This window comes from Aspergillus melleus (assembly GCF_016097325.1).
Source record: "Aspergillus melleus strain CBS 546.65 chromosome Unknown contig3, whole genome shotgun sequence".
Classification (NCBI taxonomy): Eukaryota; Fungi; Ascomycota; class Eurotiomycetes; order Eurotiales; family Aspergillaceae; genus Aspergillus; species Aspergillus melleus.
Genome location: NW_025763372.1, coordinates 2526704 through 2554620, shown reverse-complemented (window position 1 = coordinate 2554620; position 27917 = coordinate 2526704). Strand labels below are relative to the sequence as shown.

Genomic DNA, 27917 nt, shown 5'->3' with positions numbered 1-27917 from the left:
GCCATAACCTCGGGAGCTTGATATGTATACTACCTAGCAGGAACGAGCGAGATATGGCTGCATTAAATCCCCAGAAAAATACCCTTATCGGGAGGTCGGGCCTTGGGTGTTGTATCTAACACTCTTGTGGGCCGTTCCAAAATTGCAGACCTTCCCTGCTGGGACAATTGCTATCTCGGAGATCGGCGGAGCTGCGGTCATGGCTTGATAGGATGCGATCCAAACCATGAGGAAATTCAATAATTCGGATAGCTCCATACTATGCAATCTGGAAGCTAAGTCTGGCCTACGTAGAGAAATGTCGTAGTAGGGCAAATCATGTCCATAATGGGGGCAACACCTACAGAAAGGGTCAAATGCAACTGAACCGAACATCTGGGAAGATATAGACCACTTTCTTAAGGATATCAGGGCAGCTGTCTACCATAGAGCGGTATTGCAAGATACGAGAGTACTGGGAGATTGATTTATATAATCAATGGGATGCAAATAGACGCAAATAACGACCTTGCCATTGGAAGAAAGCGCAATCAAAATATCTTGACCCCGATCCTATCTTATAAGTCGGCTAGTATCACAAGAGCAGTGAAATGTAAGACAGGTAGGTGGACACAAGCAGAAAGTGTAGTTTTCGTTCATGATTCAAATAGTGAAGCTATAATATCCAGTCAAATCTTTCACTCCACAGAAGCTTCTGGGCAAGACTAATATACAGAAGCCGTTTTGACAACCTTGTTAACGCATATACACTATTGACTTATTCAAGATGTTGATATCAGATTTTGTATCAAAAGTATCTTGTGTCGACAAGTTCAAGTTGTGAACCTGAGCAGCTTCCCTTTGTTAGCCACAAAGAATCATCGCAGGACCCGCGTAGCGGCCCCGTATGGCCCCGTTACGCGGAGCTTCACCAGAGCAATCGCCAGGGCGATGCGGCTGTGCGAGATAGAAATGACTATTCTCGTAGCCTGGACGTTGTATTCCTTCTTCTTCTTCTTCTTCTTCTTCCCCCTCCTCCTCTGATGTCTTGTGTGAGCTGCACAGAAAACGTGAACGACAGACATTGGAAGATCCTTCTAGTTGACAGGCGGATATCTTCAGAGTACACGGTATATTTCTATCCTTCTGTTAATAAAGGAACTTCGCCAGTAGAAAATCTCAACGCCAGGTCAAGACTTACCGCAAACATCCGATTCCCATTGAGACTCTCACCTATCAACATGATGGCCAGGTACAAAAGCCAGAGCCATTCTGCTCCTACTGGGGTTAAAGGGAAAGCAAAGAAGGGATCCGGAAAGAAAGCAGCTCAGAAGAAGGCAACAGAGAAAAAAGGGACTTTCCAGGATTTTTCATCTTTGTCTGAACAGGTGCACCCTTCGCAGGCGAGCGAGGCGGTGATTGGCTTTTCAAAGTGCTTGAGTGAACTTGATCTTCACCAAGTGAAGTCTTCCAGTAACAGGTTCTTACTTCTTCAACAATCTTCCCCGTCTTCCTCTCGCGCTTCTACTACCACAGAAACAGATCAGACCACAAGCATCGATCTTGAGTTTGATCCAATGAGTGGCAACAACAATTGCACCGGTGAGTTTACATCGCTTAATCTCTATCTTCCAGTACCCTAGTGAATCAAGACGCGAGTGCTAACATGTTTACCGGTGACTAGACAAGCGGCAGGAAGTCCCAGCAACTGAGGAGCCAAAATCCCGCTCAGATGCTGTCACTTTCCTGTGTGCCCGAACAGCCTCTCGCTCTTCTCCAAGCGAGGCGTCCGGTCCAGCGGATTCATCTAGGTCGGCCACTGCACCTCAGACTCAGGTGACCACAACAGAGCCTACTACCTCATCAAAGAAAGCAAAGAAGAAGGGCAAAAAGTACCAAAAGGTCGATCTCGCGTCGATTGCACCCGATGCTAGCTCTTCTGCCCACAGAAGGTTATCTCGCACGTCCAGTGGTCAGCCAAGCGTAGAAGCTCTAGAATCTCAGCCTCAAAAGAAGGAAGATGATCTCTGTGATACTGCTTCATCTTCAGCACTGAGCAAGACCCTTCAAAGAGTTGAGCTGCCTTACAGCACGAAAGAATCCCAGGCTGTCGACTATTCTGCGGCTGTCAAAGGAACCAATTATCAGGACAAACAGGTTTCACAGGCCAAGGAAATCCCCCAGACCAAGAGCGCCCAGACTAAAGAGGAAAAGAAAACACAAGAAAGCAAGGAGTCCCATGACGTGCCAACCAAACGGTCGAAATCTGCAAAATCGAACAAGAAAGGAAAACGGCGCGTTGCCAGGGTCGATCCAGTCACCGGAAATGAGATTCCAGAAGGACCCCAAGAAAGCTCTTCTTTGCCAGCGAGCAATACATCCATTGCTGACGTTGAAGAGGAGATGAAAAACATCGCTCTTGACTCCAGCACTGATGAGTCCTCAACAGCAATCTCGACGCCGCCTCCTCGCCCAGCCCAGTCCTCGCGCAGGGCCAGCAGTATTCACAGAGAAAAGCTGTCCCCTATTCAAGAAGCAGCAGGAGACACTGATACCGATACCAAAAACCTCACATCTGAAACACGCAGCCTCCTGACAAGCACGCCCAAATCGTCGACCACCGTCTGGAGCAATTTCGGGCCACAGGCCACGCCGCAAAGCGAAGGATCTACCGCCGAATCCAACGAGACTGGAAATAAACATCCGGAAAGCTCTGGCAAATCGCAGACTACCACTCCCATTCACACTCACCCTGGGTCGCCGGCTAAAAGCGAGCAATCCACTTCCCAAGGAAATGTTTCGAGACAAAAGCCGGAGGGTTTCTTCTGGCAGCTGGATAGTCACGGTTTCCCTTGTGCAAAGCCGGGATGTGATAAACGCTGCAACTTATGGGATGGAGCAACCGTGATTTGCCCTCGTTGCGGCCCTTACTCTGAGATCCGCTACTGCTGCAAAGAGCACCTTTTCGAAGATGTCAAATATCACTGGTTATATTGCGGACAGATGACCTTCGAGCATCCCTGTCGAGAGTCTTCAATCCCTCGTCAGGTCAGAGTAGGCCCCATTATGGTGCCATGTCTTCATCTCTACGATGCACCTGAGCGTCATCGTCAGGCGGTGCGTTTCAGCGCAGACACCCGCGCAGGAGACTACTTCATATTCTCGGATTGGGTAGACTTCGTTGAAGCTGGGTTCCCCGAGAACAACTTGGATGTACGCTGCCCTCACAGGGTGGTGTACACAGTCAAATTTGATGACCCAGCGGAGAAAGATCGCTTCCGTCGGGTGCTCGCTATTTGTCTCTTCTGTAAGTCGCCATATTAATCTCTGCTTTGACTTCGTAGCCAAGTACTAACCCTGTGATATTCTGCAGTGACGATCGACGTTCACGAACTGGTGGATTATTTATTCCGGTTGATCCGAGACAAACTGCGCGCAGATGAGAGAGCCCAAGACTTGGAAGTTCAGCTCAAGTATCAATTTCAGTATGAATTCAGCGTGACCATACAGGAGGGCATCACTGGGAACAGACACGCCTGTGAGACAGATTGGAATGGGAAGAACCGTCGCAACTGTCCTGACGCTGCATGTCGGGCTGAATACCGTCGTCTGCTGGGATCTCCCCCTGGTAGAGGTCACGGTCAGTTGGTTGATCATCTCGAGGGAACTTACTGGATTCTTCGAACGGCAAGAACGACCCATCCTAGTGCTACCAACATTGCTGCCCGCATGCGAGGAGAGGGTTTCGATCAAGTGGCTGACGAAGATCAGCGAGTGTTCCGCCGTGGAGAAGAATGGGATGGGGCCGGTAGTGGCGAAAGAGAAATTGAGGGCGTGAATGCTTAAGTTCTGGCTGCTATGAGGGCTGGAAATGCTGCAGGCTGCTCTTCCGCCATTGTTCATAAGATCTTCGACAAAGCTTGGCCATCATTTCTTTTCGGTACTATCATATTTCTCGGCGGTTTTCAAGCCTTCTTTCTTGTTTCCACCATGTCTTGGGTTCCTTCGCGAACTTTTCACATATTCGTCAAGCGTCTTTCAACTCCGTTGAAGAACTCTGGTAGATATCTGTGCCGTTGGTCCATGGTCTGCGACTGTGAGAATGGGGGCGGAAGGCGAAGAAAGCAAACCAGATGGTCTAGAAGCGGTTCACGAGGGATGCGCATGGAAAACTAGAGCAACAAGACTTTAATAGCTGAAAAAAACCCCAAATCAATCTTTCTATTTTGCGGTCTTTGCCATCCTATTCATAAATTCTTTGATAGATTCTACATATCCTACCTGGAGAGAGACTGACTGACCCACTCTTGTTTTGCAATGACCGTATAGCCCCGAAAAGATTGTTCAAATTTCGTTGGCTTCACTGCACAATATATTTCTTCAAACCCCGTAGCCTCTCTTTCGCGGTTTCCAATACGTCGTCATTCTTACAGACGGCAAAACGAAGGTAGTCTTCGGCGATATGGGCGTTCGCGTCGGTATAAAACTCGGTCGGGGGAATTGCTGCCACGCCGACTTCGTGAATTAGGAACCAGCAGAGCTTGAAATCGCGAGGGCGGCTGGCCACGTGGGGAGGGAAAGGGTAGTCCTCGGGGAGCTTGACCGACGACATGTTTGCGAGAACAAAGTAGCCACCCTCAGGATCCGAGTACTGTAGTAAGCCGTCAGTGGGGGGAAATACCAAGAAGCGAAGCAGACGCAAAACACTTACGGGGATCTTCAGTTCGTCAAACACCTGGCAGAAACGCTCCATCTTACCCTTCATCTCAGTTCGGCTCTCGTCCCAAAAGCCTACCTTGTCGGCCTGCTCAAAGGCGACAGCAGCAGCTTCTTGAAGCGGGGAGACGCTGCTGTAGCAAATCCGAGTGTGCGCGCCAGCGACATACTTGATCAGATGCTCGGGCCCAATCAGGTACCCAACACGCCAGCCCGTTGCATAGAAGGCCTTTCCAGCCGAGCCAACGGTGAGGGTGCGCTCGTAGAGCTCAGGAGACAAGGTACCGATTCTGGTGAAGGGAACATAAAATAGACGGTCATAAACCTCGTCGGAGAGAATGATGAGGTTATGCTTGATGCAGAGATCACCGATCCGTTCGAGCTCAGCACGGGAAAAGACCTTTCCAACGGGGTTATGGCTGTGATTTTGGTCAGTAAGTCGGAGGAGGGAAAGGTTGAACATCGCTCACGGTGAGTTCAAGACCTAAAAAGAAAGATCAGAAGCTGACACGATAGTGAATTCAATTAGAAGACTTACGATCATTTTTGTCTTGGGGTTAATGGTGTTCTCTAGCTCTTCGAAGTCGATGGTCCATTCAGAAGCAGGGGAAGTTCTGGTGGCTCCATCCTTGGGCGGATGAAGGGGCACATATCGAATAGTGCCGCCGGGCATTTCAATGTTGCTGATATATCTTTTCCTAATTGTTAGCACCATGGCTTTATTGGTTACACCGCACAGACTTACTGGTCGAAGAAAGGCTCGAAAATGATAACCTCATCACCGGGTTCAATGAATCCCATGAACGCACTCAGCATTCCTTCATTTGCTCCCGTTGTGATCGAAACTTCCGTGTCTGGGTTCAGAGTCCGGCCGAAGAACGGGGAATACGCATCCGCGAGAGCCTTCTTCAGGCGGGGGCGACCCTATGATTACCGTGAGCAGAAGCTCAGTTGCCGCATGACGCTCGGTTATGCTGGTACCTTTGTCGGGGAGTATTGGTTGCATTCCACTCGGTCGAGGGCATCCTTCGCGGCATCGATAGCGAATTTAGGAGGGTTGTATCCACTGAGCACATAGTGACCCTGGTCAGCATGTGACAGCAGATTCCTACGGGGAATTATTCCTCACTCACAAGAACCCTTGGCCCATGTTCACAATGGGCTGGACCGGAGAAGCGGCGGCAGCTTCGTTGACAATTGACCTACGGACTAGTTAGAGATCCATTCTACAGCGTCCTTTACTAGAAAACATGTCGTACCAAACATCTTGTCTTTGGCCAGCGACCCTCCTCGCCGGTCGAAAAGGGTCAGGCCGAGGTGCCGTTGCGGACATTTCTCTAGCGCGGGGAAATATAAGGCGGGGTTGAGATCTAAACGCGGAGGCGACAAGAGGACTTGACGGAGAGTTGACTTTGGCAGCAGCTGCAAATGAGACCGACGCACGATATCCCGAGAACATAAGTAAGATACGGACGGAGGGGAGATGGAGGGGAATTGGGCCGGAAATCGGAGAGGGAGTAAGAGGAAGAGAGAGCGCGATGAGTCGCAGAATCGGGGAATGACGACGGGGGCTTATGTAAGACACCGCAAATGGCGTGCTTTGACCCAATCCGGACTAGCGCGTTCCGTGCCTGATCGCCCGAAAGGGGAAGATGACGGCTGACTCAGCGGTTCTCCGCACGCGTTTCTCGCGTTGTCCCTGATAGTTCAAGTTGATCTATCCATCTCGACCTTCGACGGTGCCTCCGGAGCTGCCGTCCGTCAATTCTCATCTCGCCGGCTGCTCACGATGGTCTCGTGTCCCATTTGCAGCAACTCCGTCCCCTCCGTGAAGATCAACGATCACATTGATTCCAATTGTCAAAGCTTTATCGAGGAACCGACCTCCATTGCGGGGGACTCGTCCTCTCAGAAGGCCCAAGTTCCAAGCATCTTCCAGCCAGCATCAGCGCGTAAAACCCCCTCACAACCGAACGCGCAGAAAGATATACGCTCCGATTCCTCGCCTCTACAAAATGTCACCCGCAAGCGAACGATGCCTCCACCCTCGGATCACCGAGCGGAGACGAATCCCGCATCGAGCTCGGATCCCTCTCAATCGGAGCCGCAGTCAAAGAAACCAAAGATGAACGCATTTAAGAAAGCGGCCCCCTTGGCGGAACGGATGCGTCCTCGCACCCTAGACGAGGTCTGCGGCCAGGACTTAGTCGGCCAACATGGCGTTCTTCGCGGATTGATTGAACAAGACCGGGTTCCTAGCATGATCCTATGGGGAGGCCCGGGAACCGGTAAAACAACCATTGCCAGGGTCATCGCATCGATGGTGGGCAGTCGGTTTGTGGAAATAAACAGCACCAGTACTGGAGTCGCGGAGTGCAAGAAGATATTCTCCGAAGCGAAAAGCGAATTAGGGCTTACCGGGAGGAAGACCATAATTTTCTGCGACGAAATCCATCGCTTTTCCAAAACGCAGCAGGATGTCTTCTTGGGGCCCGTGGAAAGCGGACAGGTTACCCTGATCGGTGCCACCACGGAGAACCCCTCCTTCAAGGTTCAGAGTGCCTTACTCTCCCGGTGCAGAACCTTTACGTTGTCCAAGCTCACCGATGAAGACGTCGCGCAGATTCTTTACCGTGCTCTGGAGGTTGAGGGACCAAATTATGCGCCGTCTAGCTTGGTTGACGATGAGCTAGTTGAGTACCTGGCCAAGTTCTCCGACGGCGATGCTCGAACTTCTCTCAACCTCCTCGAACTAGCAATGGACCTATCGAAACGACCTGGAATCTCCAGCGAAGAGCTGAAGCGGTCCTTGACTAAGACCTTGGTGTATGATCGTGCGGGAGACCAGCATTATGATACGATCTCAGCCTTTCACAAGTCAATCAGGGGCAGCGACGCGGACGCGGCTCTATACTATTTAGCACGGATGATACAGTCTGGAGAAGACCCGTTATATATCGCCCGGCGTTTGATCGTGGTGGCCTCGGAGGATATTGGTCTAGCAGACAACAGTATGCTCACGCTTGCCATCTCAACTCACTCGGCTGTCGAGAAGATTGGGCTTCCCGAGGCACGCATCAACCTAGCCCACGCCACGGTAGCTATGGCGTTGTCCAAGAAGAGCACGCGGTCATACAGAGGCCTAAACAATGCCAACGCTGCGCTTGCAGAGCCGGGCGTCGCCGGGCTGCCCATTCCAATCCATCTCCGAAACGCCCCGACCAGGCTGATGAAAGAACTTGGATATGGAAAGGAGTACAAGTACAACCCGAACTATAGGAATGGTGAGGTGGCGCAAGAATATCTCCCGGAGAAACTGAAGGATCGGAAATTCTTGGAAGACCTGGATCTGGGCTATCAAGTCGACCCAAATCTCCAAACTCAAGACATGGATTTCTCGGATGGTCCGTTTTGATGTATCTTTCGATCGACCCCATGAACCCAGGATACACCCACAACACACGAGCTATGGATTCGCTGAATGATTATGCAAGAGATAATGCGTTGGTCTTCACGCCGAGACTCCGCAACGTGATCCTTGTTCTATTCGACCGACAACCGCCTTGGAGGTCGAGGACCGCATCGTATCGGCACCATCGACACCTTATCGGACATCTCAGCTATTCATTAGCGACCATCCCCAAAAAACACTGCAACATGAAGATAGGCCAAGGAAGTCCTCATGAACAACCGCCTATTCTGCTAGTCTGAAATCAACTTAGAAGCGGTGGAGAACGGTCTGCCGCAAGGGACAAGATAGCGGAACTTAGGCAGGCCGCTGTGTAAATAGATGAGCCAAATGACATACAGACGTACAGAATAAATGAACATCGGTATACTCCGTACGGAGTACATATTAGATCATTCATGGCTGGAATCTTCCTGTTGCAGTCCATAGTATATCTGTAACCACCGCCGCCAAGCAACGCGGGCTCTGCTTACCGCCTCGCGTCCTCCGAATTCGCGTCGTCGCAACCGCCGCAGACAATCCATCCACCATCCACGGCGTCCACCCCTCGACGTAAAAGACCTCGTTTCATCTCCTCTGCGCCATTGCCTTTTCTCGTCTGTGTCTCCCAGTGCAAATACCGGCTCTCTTTCCTCCCCCTTTCCTTCCCGGGGATTCATTCCCACCACCATGGCGTCCGCTCAGCCACCGTTCGGGACGCGCTCCTACAACGCAGGCAGATTGCCCGATCGATCCGTCAATGCCAATGCGATGCCACTCAGTGCTTCGTCGTTCTCGCGGCAACGACTAGGCGGGCCCGGACCTAGCGACTTTGGGCCCGAGGCGGCCAAAGCCTCGCAGCAGGCCCCGGCTCCCCCGGTGCATTCGCAGACTCACGGTCCCTCGCAGGACTCGAATCCGCTGAGTCGGTTAACGGAGGAGCAGCGTGAGGAGATCAATGAAGCTGTAAGAGATTCTATTCCTCGTTGCCTCGAGTCCATGCATAAATCCTTCCATCCGTTCTCCGTCCTTACAAGAGACGCAACTATTACACCAATCCTCTGAAACAAACCTCAATGGAACCCCAAATACAAACATAGCTAACCCAGCCTCCCCCCCTCCCCATAAAATAGTTCACACTCTTCGACCTCGACCGCGACCAACACCTCGACTACCACGAACTCCGCGTCGCCTTCCGCGCCCTCGGCTTCACGCTCCCCAAACAAGAACTAATCTCCCTCCTAACGACCTACGGCGTACCCCGCCCCCAAGTCCAACAAGCCGCAGCCCAACAATCACAGCACCAGCAGCAGTCGCGCGCCGCGCCGGCCACGAACCCCCAACACCCATCCAACCTGCTCATGCCGCTCTCTGCCTTCCAGGCCGTCACGGCGCTGAAGATCCTCGAGCGGGATCCGCGCGACGAGATCCTGCGGGCGTTTGAACTCTTCGACGAGGGCGGAAAGGGATACATCGATTTGGAGGATCTGCGACGCGTGGCGCGCGAGTTGGGCGAGACGGGCCTCGAGGAGGAGGAGCTGCGCGCTATGATCGAGGAGTTCGATCTGGAGGGCGTGGGCGGTGTTACGAGGGAGGCGTTTGTGAGTATCTGCTGGCAGTGATACTTGGTGTTTTGTACAACTTTTATTTCCTCTTTTGCTTTTGTTTTTTTGACATTAGGGTGTTTTGGCACGGTCTTCTTTCTTATTTATCAACGCTGAACGATCAACGGTCATCGGTCCGGGCATACACATACATACATACTCTATCTATCAAAAATAGTGGGTTGGTTCAGTGATCCGGTCAAGGGGAGAGAGAGCAGAGCAAAAAAGGACGGAGGACGCAATGTCCACGAGATAACTGGTGCATTGGACACCAGGGGATCTCACTGTTTTTCTCATTTTGGTCTTTTTCTTTTTGGTTTTCCGATATTTGGTTTTTGCATTCGCCATTCTAGGTGAAGTGTTTAGTTTATTGTTGGCTGCTTTTGTTTGGGCATTGGGTGGGCGCCTAGCTGTTTATTTCTTCTATTTCTCTGGACTTTGTTTTTATTCCCTACAATTCCAAACGAAGATCATCACCTCATGCATTCAAAACACTGGCTGGTTATATGATCATGGATGCCGAGGGTCATCCATAGATAATCATGATTGTACAGATAACAGGGTTGACACGACATATCCAGTAGGAACACACACGAAGGAGCAATCCGAAAGCAAGCAGTACAGATACGGGAAGAATAACAGACATATAAATGTAAGAGAAAATGAATAGTATTAGCCAGATGAAAAGAGATATGATATCTTCCAATATAAGCAAGAAATAACAAGAATAAAAGATCTATGTCTGCGCCGGTGCCAATTAAAAGGATCGTCAGGATGCAATAAGTGTTTACAGATTCGTCATGCAAACAGACACTCATCGCATAGATATATGCATCTTAAATCAAAAAGCAAGATGGTAGAATGGAAAGAACATCGAGTGCGGCACGCTCATGCGTATCGCGCCGGAGGCGGCATGTACCCTGCGCCCCCGGGGTTGTTGTACGATGGGCCGGGATAAGGAGGGGGAGGAGGCTCTGTGGCTAGTCCCTGGTATCCTCGCGTCGGTACGTTGGGCCACTGGCCCATGGGAGGGCGCGGTGGTGGTGGCATCGGGGCTGTCCAGCCGTAGGGAGGCCGCGGTGGCACCGGCTTTGCGGTCGGTCGAGACCGGCGACACCGGTTGATGAGGCAGAACAGGATAGCAAGAACAATGAACCCTCCCACACCGCAAGCAATGCCAATAACGACATTTTTGTGGTCATCGATCCAGTTCTTGACGCTAGAACCCTTGCAGCTTCCATTGTCACAGTGACCGCCACTGCCGCAAGGAGTCCCGTCCAAGAAGTTCTGGTTGACACTCGCGCATTGACCAAAGCCGGGTGAGGAGCAGATGATCTCGCATTTGTCGTTGAATTGGCTGCATGCATTGGTGTCATTGCTGTGAAGCAGACTGCCCATAACGCTCCGGCATTGGTAATCCCGACTGGTACACTGGCCGCTGGCGCAGGTCAAGCCAGACGAGGAGTTACCGCACTTCGTACCATCATCCTTGAAATGATCGGAAGGACAGGTACTCGAGTTTCCTGTACACTTCTCCTCCACATCACATTCACCGCGGCTAGCTCGACAGACAGTGTCGGCCTTGGCATATTTACAGTCCGAACAGCAACTATCGTTGGCATCGTCACACTGCGCATTATCCTTAAACTTGCAGGTTTTGGCATCACAGCATTTGTTGTCGCCGCAAGACTCCTCCCCGCCACAATCGCAGTCTTCACCGGACTCCACGATGCCATTGCCGCACTGGCCACCCGTGTAGGTGGTAACTCCGCGGTTATCGGAAAGGCAGGTAGACTTGACGCTGTTGCGACCGAGGGCGGAGCAGATGTTGCCGATTGTGCACGGCGAGAACTTGGTGATATCCTGGCCCGTGCTGGGGTTCATGATGTATTGTGACTTAGCATCACACTCGTTCGAAGTATGCGGGCAGCATTGGGAAGATGCCGCGAGGTTCTGTGAACAAGTCTGAGAGTCACAATCGTGAACCGCCCCAAACGTATGGCCCGACTCGTGAGCAAAGATTTGCCATCCACCCCCCGAGGAGCGAACGACGACATTGGTGCCGCTGACAGCGTTGGAACCATCGCTAGAGACCTCGTTATTGCACAGCTGACCCAGCCATGCCAATCCGACTTCGGGGCCCGTAGGACAGTCACTCATCAAAGTCCAGTAGGCGTTATCATCTTTTTGCTGTCCACGCCACTTGGAGAAAAGGTCCAGGCGTGAGGTAATATTCCCCTTAGAACAGGGCATGTTCCATTCTGTTGAGGATGGCGGGTTTTCAGGGCATTCTTTGTCTGTTACAGTCAGGTTTCGCAGACCGATGGAGATGTTGAACGATTTCTCATAGACGTTGGATGCACTGTTGACGGTATTGATCACCCACTGTTTGGCCGCTTCTTCGTCTTTGAACGAACCGGTAAATTCGCAGTCGGTGGCGATTCCGATGAGCGCAACCTGCTTGGTATTGGGACAGCCTGAGGTGCTACCAATAGTGGACTTCAAATTCACTCCGCCAGCATTTCCCGAAGAGCCGCCAATATCAGACTGCCGCTTGCTCAGTCCAAACAAAGAGTTCAGGGACATTGCCCCCCAGCTACCCATGCTCTCCTGCTCTAAAGGTTGAAGAACTGGGTGGTTGGGATCGGCATTGAAGCCTAACTTGTCTGCTGAGCACGACGAATCGATGGGCAGCGAACGCTTGAGATCGGTATGGATTTGTCGAATCATATCAGAATCACGGTAGAAGACCATGTAATCGCCTTTGCGGTCGGGAATGTCGACGTCCTGGGAGCGCTTCTTTTCCAAGTAAGTCGATTTCAATTCCACGTGATGATTGTCGCCGTTGATACTGAATACACCTTCGAACAGTGGCTGGGGTCCGTCATTCTTGATGTAGATTCTGGCCGAGCCTACCGGGTCCCACTGGCCCTTCCCTCGCCCCTTCAGGGATCTTCCTTTGAAGACCTTGTGTTCGTGTCGTGGGATAGCCTCCTCTCTCCGAACTTTACCTTCGGCGTCTAGGTATTGTACATAAGCGTCTTCGGCGAGAATGTCATGGTTCGGTTCTAGTTCTAATTTAATTCTCTGGTTCTTGTCGCGAAGGTTGAACGTTATATCAAAATGAGAAAGATGGTCTATTTGATGAGAGGGCGTGTTTATCGTTGTATGATCGAGGGTTGAAACACGTTGGATAGCATTGGGCTCTTGCGACCGGGCTAGATGTTTTCGGATCAGAAAACGGCTTCAACAAAAGTAAAACGAGGTAAGGAAAAGTAAGAAGAAAAGAATACTCACCATCAGTGCCCGCCGTGAGGAGTGCAAGTGTCGTTGCCACAAGGCGCAACGAATGCTTGAAAAGCCTCATGGCCGCGAGGAACTGGACTGACGGCCAGGAAGACGAAGAGAGGTTGTTCGATCGAAAACGAAAAAGAAAGTATGGGTATAACTAGACAGGATAAAAAGAATATGAAATATGAAGAATAAAGTTAAGTTTGGAGAACCGAACGACCGACGAGTAGCATCAGGCAACAGCCAAAAAGAACAGCGGTTCTCCCTGTGCAGACGAACAAATCGAGATCTCCGTTCGGCGCTTTAGTCGAGGTCTTTAGAAACCGGTCATACCTCCGTGGCTCCCGAACGCGTGGATTGACATGCACTATGCAAGCAATAGATGCAATAAATGTCAATAAGTTTCTTTTGATCGGCCCTTCCTGGTATATGAGAGAAGTCGGTCAAGTCAAGCAAGCCACCGAAAGCGACGGAGATATGCTTGGCCGCGAGGCGCAGCAGGCTTGGCGGGAAGCCGGAGGGAGTGCGAGGCGAGATCGACTTGAGAGGCGAACGAACGTGAAAGATGGGCTTCAAAGAGTGGATTGCAACCCCGCCGGACAGTGAATTGATGGATGGAAGGGAGTAAGGGTAAAAGTTAAGGAAAAGATGAGAAAGGAGAAGGCGGAACAGAGCGGATGGAAAGGGTGGAGAAGGACAAGAAAACAGACGAAAGGTCGAGCGACTAATGTCTCACGCCGATTGCATGGAAGTGAGTTCGGTGTCCGGAGTCGAGAATAACACTATGGACCCTGGAGTTAATAAGGCGTTAGTAACCAATAGCGTCGGCGAGTCTGCGATTTCTATCGGTTGTCCGCGACAACGATGTAACGGGGTCGGACGGCGATCGTCGACCACGGCGCGTGGGTGCTGGGCAAGGTGTTGTCTCCTGCACAATGACCGCAATGACGGGCGCAGAAAAGAGGGGAAAGACTCACGACGAAGTATTGGAGGGGGTTGGAGGATTTGATGTCGACGGAAGCGAGTGGATGGAGGGAAATGAAGACGAGATTCCACGACTGAGAACGAGAAGGAAAGAAGGGACCGGGTCTTGGCGCCAACCCCCGTGACTCTCGGCATGTCAGCCCTACTTGGAAGGCTTTACAGTAGATCGTGATCGTAGATAAGATTTAGTAGAGTCATGTCTTGAGATCTTGAGAATGATTCAATAAATTGGTATAGATCTATGGTTCAGATCCGTACCCCGGACTTATCCAGTGGGTATAGGCTATGGCCCAATAGCGCCAAAGCTAGGTCCAAGTGCCGACTACTACAGTACTATTTACTACATATCAACCGAATAAGCTAGAGCAGCAAGACTTCTCTTGATTTCAGTAGGGTTCTATACTACGTCTAGTCCGGATGAGTCGCTTGCTACCGCGCAGCGTACACAAGGAATCGAACCCTTGCTTCACCATTTCTTCTCAACATGTCGTGCAAATCTATTCGACGAATCCATAAAATTGCCCAAGTACTTCCGCAGCCTCGGAAACCGTTCACACGACAAATCAAACGCGTAACTTGGCAGAAAGCCAATATCCCAACGCAGAGTCAAGTCCTCTAGAGATGCCCCTTGTTGCAAAACAGCTCGATACACACGCTCATGGAGGAGGCTAGATTCTTCCGGCCAGCCCTCAGGTGGTTCATCTTCGGCGGATTACCATGGTGGAGCTGCAGACGGGTCAAAGCTCGGGGTATCGACAATAATATATCTTCTCCAACGCCGTGATGTCGCAATGTGTACAGATAATCTCCAAGGACTTTAGATTAGTTTGTCGTTGAATGAGATCAAAACTCACGAGTGATTTGGGGTCTTGATCGCACAGGATCAGGTGGTTCAGCCAGAGGTGCTCTAGTGCGAGGATGATAAATAGAACCGCCAGATTGCCGAGGTACCACTGTTCTTTTTTGGAATCTAGTCGGATACATAGGCTCACTATAGTGAATAGTGGTCAACCATCCGCTTGTTGGTTTACCTGCGTAAGGGGGTACATACATGACCGCAGCTGCGGCAGGATTCACTCCGCCGGCGGGGTGAGTAGGCTGGCTTGAAACATAAGGCTCTCGAATTGACCGGCGATAGAATCATTGCGGAACAACGGCGACATCGTTCCCACTTCGAGCGGTTCTAAAGAGGGCATGCGCTTGAAAGATATGAGGCTTCAGATATCGACAGGTCTTTTGTTAAATAGTCGGCTGGGAGGCCGAGTTTTCGATCGGGATGTCCAAAATCTAGAAGTAACAGTTGTCGGATTAAAGGGGCGTATTGCTCGAAGAACCCTGGGTGTAGTCTAGGGTTATCGGTGGGCTGGTAATGCATAGCACAAACACTGCGGAACAGCCAGCGCGCGGCACATTCGCTTAGTGCGTGGCATGTCAGGCGAAGGGATATGAAGTCTACGAAAGGGAGGTAGCTGATTATGAGGTCGAGGAGCTCTGAGAGCACGACGTAGAAGGAGCACATGATCGAGGATGGAAGAGCGAAGAAGAAGTAGAAGACATAGGAGAAGCATAAGTGATTTCATATCGATTCTACTCAGATTGCGTGCTCCAAGTGAATGAGTCATGAATAGAACAACATCATGACTGAGTGGTCTGGAATGCGAATCCGCAACATACCTTCGGTTCGGTACGCAGAGTTAACCTTAGCATCACCAATGCCAGGGACTTAGGACGAGATGTTTCTATCATCCCCCCGGCGCTGAGTGATAGATCTCGTGGGCTACAAGCGCAAAATGTGGGATCAATGCTCCGCAGATGGTACAGGCTATGCAGGCCATATCCTCTTCCTCGTCGCTCTCCTCCCATGTATCAACCCCCTCGGGTTGGAGGTCGGATTCGCTGGAGACGTTTGGTATGGATGACTGCGTGACCGGTAGCAAGCCTAGTTCCCTTTGGCGGAAAGAACCTTGATCTGCTTTATCTTGGTTTTGGAACATTTTCCCTATGTCCCGACCGCTACTCTGCTTCCGCTCCCCGGCTGTCTCGATCATATTCGTCACAGCGACGTTTAACAGATGCAGGTTCCATCCGGACTTCTCGGGATGAAGTTTCCGAAACATGGACATGACCAGATCTTGCACGAGTCGCTCCGCCAGCGCATCAACGTTCTCGTCCAGGTTGCACGCATACTGAGGGAGAGGTGCAGAGCGCGAGATGCGGTTGAAGCTGCGATACTGCCCACTATCCGGCGTGGGAGGCGGCCGAGGTCGCGTAGAAAGACGTAGAGTCTTAGGGTGAGCCAGCCATCGCGTGCGCCTCGTTTCTTCTAAAGGTTGCCGAGGGCCAGGGGCTCTCCCAGTCGCTGCCTCGCTCTCATCTAGCCTCTCCGTCAGATCAGTCCGCATGCGCCGGATCAGACTGACCGTCAAAGAGTTCAGCTCTCGTCTGACCGCATCGAGAGTATCCATGCGCCCGTAAGTGTCTTCGATACTGATCTGAGTGGGTAGGTCCCGAGCCTCCCGGACCTCCGAATGGTCTACGCCATGAATAAGTCTCCAGAGTTTGATTCCAACATCCTTGGGGGATCCGGGGCCGCCGAGGATCTTATCTAGAAGTAAGGGGCTCATGCCGGGACACCGACGCACGTCTCGAACCGTGACAGGGGCATCTCCGACAGGGGCTGTTTCATCTTGGATGGTTTCCGATCGAGCGCCTGTTTTGACGAGATGGGAAGTGATCCGTTGGGCAATTTTCGAGCCGATGCCGGGGATTTTCCGGATCTCGTGGGCGTCGAGGAAATCGAGGACGGTGGTATGTGCGCCAGGCTGCGCCGCAACGTATGGCGGTAGGAGGGTTGTCTGACTATTGGGCTTATGAATGTTTCCCACCAATTTGGCAAGAAGTTTCGAGGTCGACACGCCCACCGTGGCAGTGTAACCCTTCTGTTCCTCGAGTTGACTTCGCAGGTAACCTGCTAGATGGGAGGCAACCAGAAGCTTGGTGTCCAGCGAGGACGAATCCGGTAGGGCAGCGGGCGATGACCAGGCCGAGTCCGACGGATACGTGGGACCAAGCGGATTGGAGGCATTGTAGGGGAAGCCTACGGTGGGCTCCTGGCGGTCGAGATGAAAGAATGAATGTTCTAGATCGTTTCGGTTCAGCAGATCCACGTTGTACGTGATCATGTCTGTGACATCCAAAAACAACTGCGCTCCCGTTATCAGAAATCACTAATCAGGCACCAGGATCCACCGTCTGTGGGGACGGCAAGCAAAAATGGAAACAAAAGACGACAGGACCAAGTATTGCATCAAGTCAATGAGACACAAGAAAACAAGAAGGCAAGAGGCGAAAAGAGCAACAGAGACAAGACCAAACTAGGAGTAAAACCTACCTCGTCGAAGCCCAGTTTTTCCACGCGACCTCCCCAGACAAAATCGCGCAGGAAGAGGTAAAGGTCCTTGGACGCATCCCGAAATTTGGTTAGATCCTCACCCAGAACGATCACCACGTCGGGGCAGATCTGCTTGGCTTCCCGGATGAGTTGGAGTTTGCGCAGACCCCGGCGCCGGGCTTCATAGTTGCAAGTTACAACAATTTGCTTCTGCTGAACGGCCAAAGGCAACGATTTCAAGACGGGCTGTTCGACTTCGAAAACGGAGGCATAGAAGCAATCATAATCCTGTGGGGACCAAAATCCGACGGTTAGTCTGAGTCACGGCTTTTTTTTTTTTTTCTCTCTCTCATTTTCATTGTCGACTTTTATTTTATTTTATTTTTTGTCTCCTCCAAATTTTCTCCGTTGGGCGGCACTAACAAAATGAAGAATGATTCGACGGTCATCTCTGGCAGGGACCGCCGCCATGTAAATTTCTTTTAAGAGTTTTCCCGACGAGAATCCTACAGCACGCTACTGCCGACTTGCGGAGGGAAGGGCCAGTCAATGTCGCCAGAATGGATACTGAATAGAAGATGAATAGGATGGAACGTTTGACAGGGACCGAGAATGAGGAGTTATTCCATAAGAATGCAACGCCCGTCACTCCCGGCGGTAAATCCAGGCCGAATCACACGCAGCGAGCGGCTGGGGAGTCACGGGTGTGGCTCTCTCGCGCGGTGGCTGGAGCGGGGGAACTGACTAAGCGAGCACATCGGGTTAGCGCGTAGACGCCACCTCGGCCGAACTGGACTAGCGCAGTCTTGGCGACCCCACCGACAGGGATCTTTTTATAGCATCCCTGCATCCTCGAGCTGCAGCGTGACGAGACCGGCGGCTATTAATAACTAGTCAGACTGGAACTGTCTCTACTTTTGACTCCGTACAGTACTCTTCACACTTCGTTGTGCTCTGTTCAGTCGATCAAAGAATCCTCTATCCTCATACTCAGTAGATCAGTACCAGAGGATTTGTCGAATTGTTCCCGACATGGGATGATGTCAAGTGGAGGACAGTCGATCGCTACGATGGATCGGCCGCGTGTCGTGAGCCAAAGCCAGACCAGTCAGGGATCCTCAGCGGAGAAATTCGACCGGGTCCAGACAAGAATAGAGAGCTGATGCGGCGTCGATGCCACTCGATAGTCTCGCTTTATTATTAGCAGAGTCGCAGCGTGGTGTAGGACCACCGCATTAGTCGGCGCGACTATCTCGAGGCTATCACAATATTTTAATTAACGTCGTCCATGCGCTTCGGCTTTGTGTTGCCTTCCATTCCTTCCATTCGCTGGAATTCTTCACCCTCCAGAATTGCGGCATTCACCGTTTAGTTATAGTTCTCGCTCTTATTATTTTTCTGAACACCTCGTCCCGATTTTTTTTCTTCTCATCCTTCCCATCTTCTTTGTCCTCGTCTTCTAGTTGTACTACATAATCCTCACTCTTCTCCTCCATCTGACCGTTGTGCCCGATTCCCACCATCCAAGTCATCATGGCTCGTCAATAATGATCGTCCACCCGTCAAGAGTGGCAATCCTAAATTAGGAACAATCAGGAAAAATAAAAATAATAAAAGAACTGGACGCAAGAAAAAGACAGGGAAAAAAAAGGGATTGGACAAGCGCCCATCGTTTCTCCTCATTTCCTGCGCCAAACACCCTGGATCGTCGACACGCTTAAGTGCGTTAGTCTTATTAGTCTTTCTTATCGCCCTCGAAGCGATTCCCTCTTCTCGGTGATATCACGGCGCTTTCGTGCGGGGGTTGGCTTTCTCTTTTGACTCCCAGTCCTGGTCGTTACTTCTTCTTTCTTCTCTACCCTTACCCCTGCTCGGTGCTCGACTGGTTTCTTTCGATCTGCCCCTCTATCGATCTCTACCTTTATCCTCTGTCTCACTCTTCCCATGCCGTTCGATTCTCTACGATGACCTCCATCGTCCCTCAGCCGTCACAGTCGCAGTCGACTGTCTCGCATCCCAATATGACCTGCAGTTTCTCCTCGAATACAACTGCCGAACACCGGCCGACCGTGGCATCCCGCCCGAAACTCACACTCCAAACGACCTCGTTACCGAGAACCTTTGGAACCTCTTCGACTGGACTCTCGCTCTCGCTGGCGGGCGGTGCAACGGCCTCTCCCACTGTTCGCAATACCTTCAAGAATGCCTACGATGCAGCGATTCCCTCCTCCGCTACCGCCTCCCCCTCCAAATCTTCCGCCAGTCGATTCAGCAAACCCTCATCACCCTATCCTTTATACGCCCAGAACAACAGCAACACCAATAATAATCCATACCAGCTCCCTCTGGGAGTGAAGAGCATCCTGCGGAACTCCCCGCTGGAGCCGACATGTCGGCTAGCCACGAGTGCCACCGGAAGCACGGGCTCGCGCCGGGTATTTTTTCCGGCGAAGAAGCAAGTCAACTATCGACAACCACTCGAAGAAGAAATCCAAACCGTACACTATACCGCCCGGCACTCCGATCTCTCGGGGGAACCAGAGGCCGAGCAACAACCTCCTCAGACAAGCTCCGATCAAGATTCAGATTCCAACTCCAGCCTGGCTCCGTCGGATGCCAGCACCTCGGACGAGGATGATTCCGCAGCCGGCACGCGCCGCTCCCCGTCATCCACGCTGGAACGGAAGAAACGAAAACACCTGAGCGCGGAAAAACAGGTTCGCGCGGTCGCGCTGATGGACGGACTGGAGGAAAATTACGGCTCGACGACTCCTCAGACGCCTCGCCAGAAACGAGTCAAACGCCGGTGCGAATGGCGGTGGACGCTGGGACCTCTGGAAACCCATAATGAAGGCGCGAAGCCTCTGCCGGCTCAGAACGAGACGCCGTCGGATCTGGCGATAACGACAACGATGACGGTTCCCGTACTGTCGAACCCAGTTCCGAAATGGGTGAGCAAAGACGTTGAGAGCCCTGCGTCGGCCTCGGACCTTCTCTCGGCCTCGAGCGCCGCCTCGCTACCATATTCCAGTCCGAGCTCCTCGGTCGCCTCGGAAGTGGCGGACAAGAACGACGAATACTGGAAGACCACGAGTCACGAACCTGAACGTGCACATGCCGATCCCCCGGAATAAACCATTGATGAAGTCACAAGTCACCCTTGCATGGAGAGACGACCTACAGTTCTATTTTTACTTTGCACTCGCTTGCAACTCCTTATTTATATCTCACTATTCACTTTAACCTCCAACCCCCATCACGAATTATGCATATAGAAAGCATGGGAGATGAATCATTCCGAGCACTACTCACCGTCACATATGGGTCTATTTATTTTGTTTGTTATTTTCTTCGAGGGTTGGGTTTTTACTTATATTTTGCTGGGATTTATTTTGCATTCACCGGCGCTATGGAAGCAAGGCCGGCGACGACTATGACATTGCATATACAGAGGACGCCCTCTTTTCATTTCATATACATACTTTCTCATTCCTGTCTGATAGACAATCACAATTTACCACATTCTTCCTTTTTGGCAAGGAATCCGACTGGGTCGTATCTCCAGAACGACGCGAATACGACTGGCGATTAATATAGAAACGAGTGGATCCATGAATCCACTTCCCCCGTATTATGACGATCACCTGCATCCATGGCTTGCCGTGCATTGTACTTATTATCTGTTCATTTGGGTCGGATATATGCTCCTGATCGGGAGGGATACTTCTCAACGTTCATGATGGTCCTGCGCAGAGACGTGGTTGAGTTCACTGCTGCCTGCTGCCCAAAAATAGATCTTAAATGAAGGGTCCAGTCGACCTCATATGGAACTACTTACGTGTCGACGGTTGCGTTTTCATGCAGCTTCCATGGTTCTAACTTTTGCTCCCTCGCTGGTTCTTCTGTCGATCCAGCTGCCACATACTTGGTTCGGTTGGTATACCGAATGCAGATCATTCATCGCGAGATACTTGCCACCTAATCACCAAAAATTAGGTCGGTATAACTACGGGGGAATCCAGACGATAGGCAACCATTTTCTCTGTCCTTCTCCCTCGTATTTCGATAATAATTGTTTAACTATCTTCATCAGACCCCAACCTCCAGTCCACGGACTTCCCCCAGAACCAGATCCATACCCCTTCTATTCCCTTTCCTATCTATGTACAGTACACGCATACTCCCCGAGCACCTTACAGAATACTCCGTACAGCCCAACCCAAACCCAAAGCCAACTCAGAAGATTACTGCAAATCACAAACCCTCGCCCACTCTCCACCGTCCTCGAACAACCCACAGCCCGCATCGAAGCCCAAACCCCGGAAATCCTGCGTGTTGCCATCATTCATGTCGTTCTCACTGTTATCGTCGAAGTGCGCGTCGCCGGCAGACGCCACAGAGTCGACTTGTCATAGTAGCAGAGCATGATGGTCACGCCGAGGCAGATGGTGACTTGGCTTTGGTTGCTGTTTTTGGGGGGTGTTCCTATAGATTTATGTGATTAGCTGGTGTTGAAATGGTATGAAAGTTTGTATTTCAACCCACCAACCCCAATCACAAAGGATGTGCAGAAGAAACGGATCACCAACACTTGAGGATGAGAGGCAGGCAGAGCCTCGGTGTGTTCTTGGTCCCTGATATTTACGCTTTAAATCCATGGCTTCCACGTTGATTCTTCGCTATGGAAGTGCAGCCTTGCAGTTGCACACCGGAGTAGGTACGGATGTATATCGTAACAGAAACGAGTACGAGTGCGGTTGAAAGGATTTGTTAGGGATTTGGCTGTGCTTAGCTATAACTTATCCTCTAGAAACTGGATATCGAGCATGATGAATGTATCTTTTTCAACTATACCTAACTACTAAACTATAAGGTTTATGCGGGTAATACTTCTCTCTAGATCTAAACCACCAAATCATCATAAATAACGAGGAAAGAATACAAGAAGAAAGACACAATAGAAACCCCTCAGTCTACACCGTCAGGCCGATAGCTCAATGAATTGTAACTACCTCAAGCTCCCACCGTAGTTGACGTAGTAAACTCAGTTCGACTGTTACTCCAGTAAGGTAGTCCACTTATTACAAGTACAGCGGTTACAACCTACCCTTCAGCCTCCTACCAGGATTTCAACTACTCTGTAGAAGCTTAGAACATCTTCGATGATCCAAGGCCAGAGTCTACTGTAAGTAGCATCTACAATTGTATTCTGCTTTTGAACTGCATGGACAATCAGGTGGAGCGTTGTCAAGGACAGGACAGAGCCTTCATCCCGCCCAGTTACGTACGTAGTTCAGTTATTGAACATACCATTAGTACTAAGGTGGTCCCATGATGAGGTTTTGTCAAAGGATTCGTATCCATGGTCTTCGTTATAATCAGGAATTATCTATCCTGGCATCACGGAGTCAATTTAATGGTGAGCGACATAGCCGCATATATCGTGTAGGAAAGGCGACGAGATCAAGAAGTCCACATTCTCATACTTCCTGTTAAGAAACATAGCCTTCTAAGCGGTGTAGAAGTAGGAGATGAGCATTTAACGCCAATATGTAGACTAGGGCTCTGTGGAGGCTGGGTGGATCATGCTGCTCAGCCTTGTTGAAGGTCGAATGTCTCTTTGATCTTGATTGTGTAATGTGAACAGTAGGTGTCAGTCACGGATTTGTAGTCAGGGACCAGCTACTAGGCTTGTTTGTTTATCAGATTATTCATGCATAAATTGCTTGTTTGACATAGATCAGGGGGGCATGTTTTAATCAAGAAGAGCCTATATCATATGAACTCATTATATCCAAATCTAATATACAGACATATCAACAGCGACATTGAAACACCAAGACTCCCAGCTGTAGAATAAAAAGTACAAAGAACAGAAGAAAGTCCAAAACAAATCAATCAATCAAGTCCCCGTCTCCGTCTCAATATCAGGCTCCCGTCCTGTCAAGTCTCCCGTGAAACGCTTACGCACCTTGCGCATCGCGAACTTGGCCTCGTCTCGTGCAAACACCACATTCCGCGCAGGCTTCCACTGCATCATGCCTCGCTGCTGGCGCTGCTCACTTCGTCGATTGGCCTTGTCGCTTTGTCCTTCGCTAGGCCCGGCTTCGCTTCCCTCGGAGGAAGGCTTGCTGGAACTGCTCGGTTCGGTGGACGAGGGGTAGGTGTCGGCCGATACACCGGTCGACGGACGGCTGCGGCTGTCGGTGGAGGATTTCTGGGGCTGCTGCTCGTGTGAGGGACGATGTTCGGCGTCCTCGAACTCGCCGGAGGTGCTATCACTTCCGACCCGGGTGTGTTCAATGTCGGCGTGCGGAGGGTTGGTCGGATGGAGTGGTGGCTCGTCGCGTCCCGGCTCAGCGATCTTCTTGCCTTCGTCGCTGAGGTAGGCGCGCGGGTCGTGGCCAAATGCACCGCTCCAGTCCTGGCCCTGCTTGTCGAGCCATTGGCGGCGCTCTCGGGAGTCGGCGTGCTTCAGGACGTCGCGGCCGTTGACCAGGGATTGTTCATGCAGGCGCTCGACCTCCTCAGGCACTTCGACGGAGACGCCGCGGGTCCGCACGCCCTCGGCAATACAAGCCTCCCATGTCTCGAAGGTCTCGCGGGAATGGTTGTCGACGACGAATTGCTCGTGTGATTCGTCGATCCCCGGCTTGAAGCGGCCGGTGAGCTGGAGTCGGCCGATCTCGTGCATGTCTTCGAGCCCCGGCTCGCGTTTGCTCTCCCAGTTGTCCTCGGTGATGTAGTTCTGGGTAAGGCGCTTGCCGTTCTTCGTCGCCCAGATCGGGATGTCAATGGGCATATCCTCATTGTCGACCATGTGCTGGAGCCACAGGACTGCGTATCCGGTGGCGTGGTGCTTGCCGTGGGCGTGGAATTCAAAGACCACTGGCGAGCGGTAGCGGTGTTTCACGGGAAGAAGGACGTTGTTGCGAAGGGAGTTCAGGTTCCAGACTGTATCCGGCCCATCGATCGAGCACACATGTCGGGTGATCTTGCCGCTACTGCCCCCAGTGCGTAGCTTAATCTTGGAACGCTGGTGGACTCCGCGAGCGATGATTTTCTCGGAGGCAAACTCGAATGTGCCGACATCCCATCCCAGCATTTGGGGGGGAAGTTTGGTCTCGACGTGCCGGAAGAGGAGGGAGATTCGGATGCGCCCAAATCCAATGCCGCCATCCAGAGGATACCATCGGGTGACTTGCGAGCTCGTCTGGAAGAGGTCGGAGAGCTTCAGCGGGACCACTCCTAGAATTGGGTCATGTTCCCGGTATCTTTGGTCTCGAACGGTGACGGTGACGATAGCTGATCGCCAATCGCGCACAAACCTTTCAGTTCCGGCGTTGAAGATGGGCTTGGAGCTGACAGCCTTGGCTCGAGTGCGGTAAATCTGAGATAGTGTCAGCCTCACAGGTCTAGTTTTTCGATGGAGTGGTCGGTATTACCAATTGGTCGTTCAGAACGATCTTGCAGTAGCTGGTGGGCAGATCCTTGCCCTGCTCTTCAGTATTCTCTCCATACGGCTTGGCTGGCTCGTATTCCTTTCCACTTTTAAAATGGCTTCCCTTGATATTAGCGAGCTGGAGGTTGACGATCTGATGGACCACGACGCTCAAGATTCCACTGGGCCAAAGAGGATCCGGAGGCGTGTGCACAACCGCGTCTTCCTCCTCATTAGTGATAACACCCTTCTCGTCTTGGAACTCAGGGATATCCTTGAAGTTATCAGGAAGATCCTTCTTCTTGCCGTCGGTCCTCAATTCCGGTCGCAGTCTCGGTTTCCCAAAGAATCCAACTTCCCAATGCAGTTCACCCGGCATCTCACTACCCTCGCTGAGGCCTTGCAACTTTGAGACCTGCGGGTACATGCGGCCTGGGTGCTGGATCATCTCTCGGATCGGCAGCTCGACCTTCCCAACGATATCATCGGCGGTGTTGCGATCAGAGTCCCAGAGCTCAACACTGAGACTTTCGTCGGCCTTGATCAGTTCAGGGGTCACAAGCAACGCGGCCGTCTCTTCCCAGACGGGGTTCAAGTCATCCGTTATCACCCGTGTGCAATACATGGGCTTCCCGTACTTCGAGAAAGAAAGGTTAATGTAAGGGTCACTGCCTCCACCATAGCTGCCACGTCGGTCCTGCTTGCTCAATCCAACCGCACGATGGATCCGAACCCACATGATACCCAGGGCCTGCGTCTCCTTGAGAATATCATCGCCCTTTAGCATCATGCTAAGATCCATGGTCATCGATTTAGGGGCCGCAAACAGACTGCATGCCGTTCCGATGGCGTAGTTGACGAAATTGGAGATCAGGGGCAGGTTCAGAATGTTGACACCTCCTTTGACCATGGGCATACAACCAGCCTTGATATGAGGAATCCCCACCAGACTGAATGTCATGTCCTTCATGAAGGGTGCCTCGGGCATCATCTGGAGTCGCACACGCACAGTGCCCACCATCTCAATGAGCTCGACAAAAACAGGAAATGGAATGCCGAAAAGGCCCTTCATTCCCAGGTAGAATACCAGCTGCATGTGCATGTTGCGAGCTTTGGATGACGCAGTTTGGTCACTCGGCTTGGCGTGGTACGCGAACGAGACTTCAATGTTGTAATGACTGCCGCCCTCCTCTATAGCGGCCGCTTCTTGGGGATCTTTATTCTTAACATTCTCCTCGTGTATGTTTTCCTTGAGGTTTTGCACATGCTCGTCTGGGAGTGCCCGTAAACTCAGAATCCGTATGGGGTTGTTTCCCTGGTCGATCTCGGCAATGCGAACATTCTCGACAACGCTTGGTGCAGATGCTTGCATGATATCTTCGATGGTGTCGGCAACGGGGGACAGCATTTCTGGGTTTACTAGACCCCAGACAATACCAAGGAAGCTGTTCATCCATTCGACTGACTCTGGCAGGAGATTCGCCGTTGCCTTGTGGCAGATCGTTAGTGATGAGAGCCTCAGTGAGCCTTTCCTTGTTTACAACTTACCATTTGGCCTCGAATTTGCTCGCTGCTCCATTCCATCTCACGACCACTCCTGACAACTTCTTCCACCCACAACCATACGCCACTTCCGATAACGGCGGCCAGCGGAAGCAGACCCCATAGCGAGGTACCGAACATGCGGCCTACGAAGATAATGCCCACCACAATTCCGATACACAAAGTGGCTCCCCGTTTATGCAAGTGGTCGTACATCGGTTTGTAGGATACTGTGGGCGTAGGATGGAAGAGAACATTGGTTTTTTCGCCATGGATGGGGACGTCCGAGGTGGTACCCTCTGCGATGGGGTCCGGGGGTGCGGTGATGTCCTGGTTCTCCTTATAATCGGCCAAGCTCTGGCTGGGATCGGTTTTGGCTTCCTGTTATCGACAAATTAACGAATGATAACGTCAAACACGAGTCTTGTTCATGTCAACTTACCGTTGGCTTCCCAAGATTGGCATTAGGAACCACCAACTAGAAAGAACAATTAGCAATCATGTCAACAGGATCCATGCAGGGGAGCTCAATACCATCGGATTCTTCACAGTGTCCATAGAATCTTCATCCTGGTCCTCGACCTCAATCTCCCGTCCCGTAGTCGGGTCCGTCACCATCCTAGTCTTGCCCTTGGGCACTTTCCGCGGTCGATGAGGCGCGACATCTCCATGTTCTTCGCCTTTTCCTTCTTTCAGTCTCGCCTCTTTCGCTTCTTGCTCTCTTTTTTCCTTGGCTGTTAGCGCCTCCTCGTGGATTCTCCGGTCTTGCTTGTCTTTTTCGAGATGCTCTAGGAATTTATGGATCGTTGGCACGGGGTTATGTCCGCTCCAGTGTTCGCCAATGCGGTGTTGTTGGGGGGACTCGGTCCCATTGGGATGAGGGGGCATGATGTTCGGGGTGAAGTAATCGATGTGCGGTAGTAAGGATAGCGGTATGAACGATCGGAGGAGAATCTGATGATGACGTTATGGTGTCAACGACGCTCCCATCCTCTGGGAGCTTCACAGAGCGACGAGGATGAAGCACTCGGGGGCGGTCGGAAGCACTGAAGGACTAAAAATGAACTCAATAAGATTAGAAATGAAAGAAAATAATGAAAAAGGGTCAATTGAAATCAATGATAGGGCCAAATTGGAAGAATAGTTGGGAAAAAGGGTGCAAGCACTGGTGAAGTAATACTGTCCTGCCCAGCCCTACAAGCACTACGTCATAGTGGAGGGACGCCGGCCACCCACCCAATCCACAGCGGACGCGTCCACGACCATCCCGGGGGAAGACCAACTGGAAAGACCTGGCAAGTAAGGTTTCATCCACTCGTCACCCCCAGAAGGAGCATGTCAGTCCGTAGATCGGTCAATGGGACGATGGGACGATGGAAGCCGGGCAGTTGCTGGGCTTTCTTTGTTGATGGTGCGTCATCGATCGTCTCATGTTTTTCCCGGTCAACGTGACCTCATGTGTTACCGCTGATTCTAGGCGGGCCTTAATTTGGCATTTAATATTCAATTATTTAGTAAATT

The 27917-nt window shown here is 51.4% G+C and overlaps 8 protein-coding genes across 8 annotated transcripts; 4 read left to right on the top strand and 4 right to left on the bottom strand.

The window, feature by feature from the left end:
• Window positions 1-1556: 1556 nt before the first annotated feature.
• Window positions 1557-3825, top strand: LDX57_005939 (uncharacterized protein; the record flags this gene model as incomplete). The annotated part of the gene is made up of 3 exons (XM_046087627.1): window positions 1557-1581; window positions 1664-3286; window positions 3353-3825. The coding sequence occupies 3 exons, from the start codon at window positions 1557-1559 to the stop codon at window positions 3823-3825; spliced, it is 2121 nt and encodes a 706-aa protein (XP_045943594.1).
• Window positions 3826-4339: 514 nt separating this feature from the next.
• BNA3 (kynurenine--oxoglutarate transaminase) lies at window positions 4340-6154 on the bottom strand (the record flags this gene model as incomplete). Its single annotated transcript, XM_046087626.1, has 8 exons — window positions 4340-4630; window positions 4691-5114; window positions 5166-5179; window positions 5234-5387; window positions 5441-5619; window positions 5677-5761; window positions 5829-5897; window positions 5955-6154. The coding sequence occupies 8 exons, from the start codon at window positions 6152-6154 to the stop codon at window positions 4340-4342; spliced, it is 1416 nt and encodes a 471-aa protein (XP_045943593.1).
• A 330-nt stretch (window positions 6155-6484) lies between these two features.
• MGS1 (ssDNA-dependent ATPase MGS1) lies at window positions 6485-8110 on the top strand (the record flags this gene model as incomplete). Its single annotated transcript, XM_046087625.1, has 1 exon — window positions 6485-8110. The coding sequence occupies one exon, from the start codon at window positions 6485-6487 to the stop codon at window positions 8108-8110; it is 1626 nt and encodes a 541-aa protein (XP_045943592.1).
• Window positions 8111-8597: 487 nt separating this feature from the next.
• On the bottom strand, window positions 8598-14175 carry admB (ADAM family of metalloprotease ADM-B). Its single transcript, XM_046087623.1, has 2 exons — window positions 13045-14175; window positions 8598-12965 (listed from the first exon to the last, which is right to left on the bottom strand). Exons 1-2 carry the CDS (start codon window positions 13112-13114, stop codon window positions 10636-10638), a joined length of 2400 nt encoding a protein of 799 aa, XP_045943590.1. The 5' UTR covers window positions 13115-14175; the 3' UTR covers window positions 8598-10635.
• Window positions 8834-9765, top strand: cdc31 (putative cell division control protein Cdc31; the record flags this gene model as incomplete). Its single annotated transcript, XM_046087624.1, has 2 exons — window positions 8834-9109; window positions 9277-9765. The coding sequence occupies 2 exons, from the start codon at window positions 8834-8836 to the stop codon at window positions 9763-9765; spliced, it is 765 nt and encodes a 254-aa protein (XP_045943591.1).
• A 1589-nt stretch (window positions 14176-15764) lies between the features above and the next one.
• Window positions 15765-17204, bottom strand: LDX57_005934 (putative DNA polymerase iota; the record flags this gene model as incomplete). Its single annotated transcript, XM_046087622.1, has 1 exon — window positions 15765-17204. One exon carries the CDS (start codon window positions 17202-17204, stop codon window positions 15765-15767), a length of 1440 nt encoding a protein of 479 aa, XP_045943589.1.
• A 2173-nt stretch (window positions 17205-19377) lies between these two features.
• Window positions 19378-20547, top strand: LDX57_005933 (uncharacterized protein; the record flags this gene model as incomplete). The annotated part of the gene is made up of 1 exon (XM_046087621.1): window positions 19378-20547. One exon carries the CDS (start codon window positions 19378-19380, stop codon window positions 20545-20547), a length of 1170 nt encoding a protein of 389 aa, XP_045943588.1.
• A 2768-nt stretch (window positions 20548-23315) lies between these two features.
• LDX57_005932 (C2 domain protein) lies at window positions 23316-27284 on the bottom strand (the record flags this gene model as incomplete). The annotated part of the gene is made up of 5 exons (XM_046087620.1): window positions 23316-24803; window positions 24859-26343; window positions 26403-26777; window positions 26839-26874; window positions 26931-27284. The coding sequence occupies 5 exons, from the start codon at window positions 27282-27284 to the stop codon at window positions 23316-23318; spliced, it is 3738 nt and encodes a 1245-aa protein (XP_045943587.1).
• Window positions 27285-27917: the final 633 nt, after the last annotated feature.

Excerpts from the sequence above, each read along its gene's own strand:
- admB (XM_046087623.1), bottom strand. The coding sequence starts at position 13,114 with ATGAGGCTTTTCAAGCATTCGTTGCGCCTTGTGGCAACGACACTTGCA. Across the intron at positions 12,966-13,044 it reads CCTCACGGCGGGCACTGATG|CCCGGTCGCAAGAGCCCAAT; the intron begins GTGAGTATTCTT and ends GAAAACATCTAG.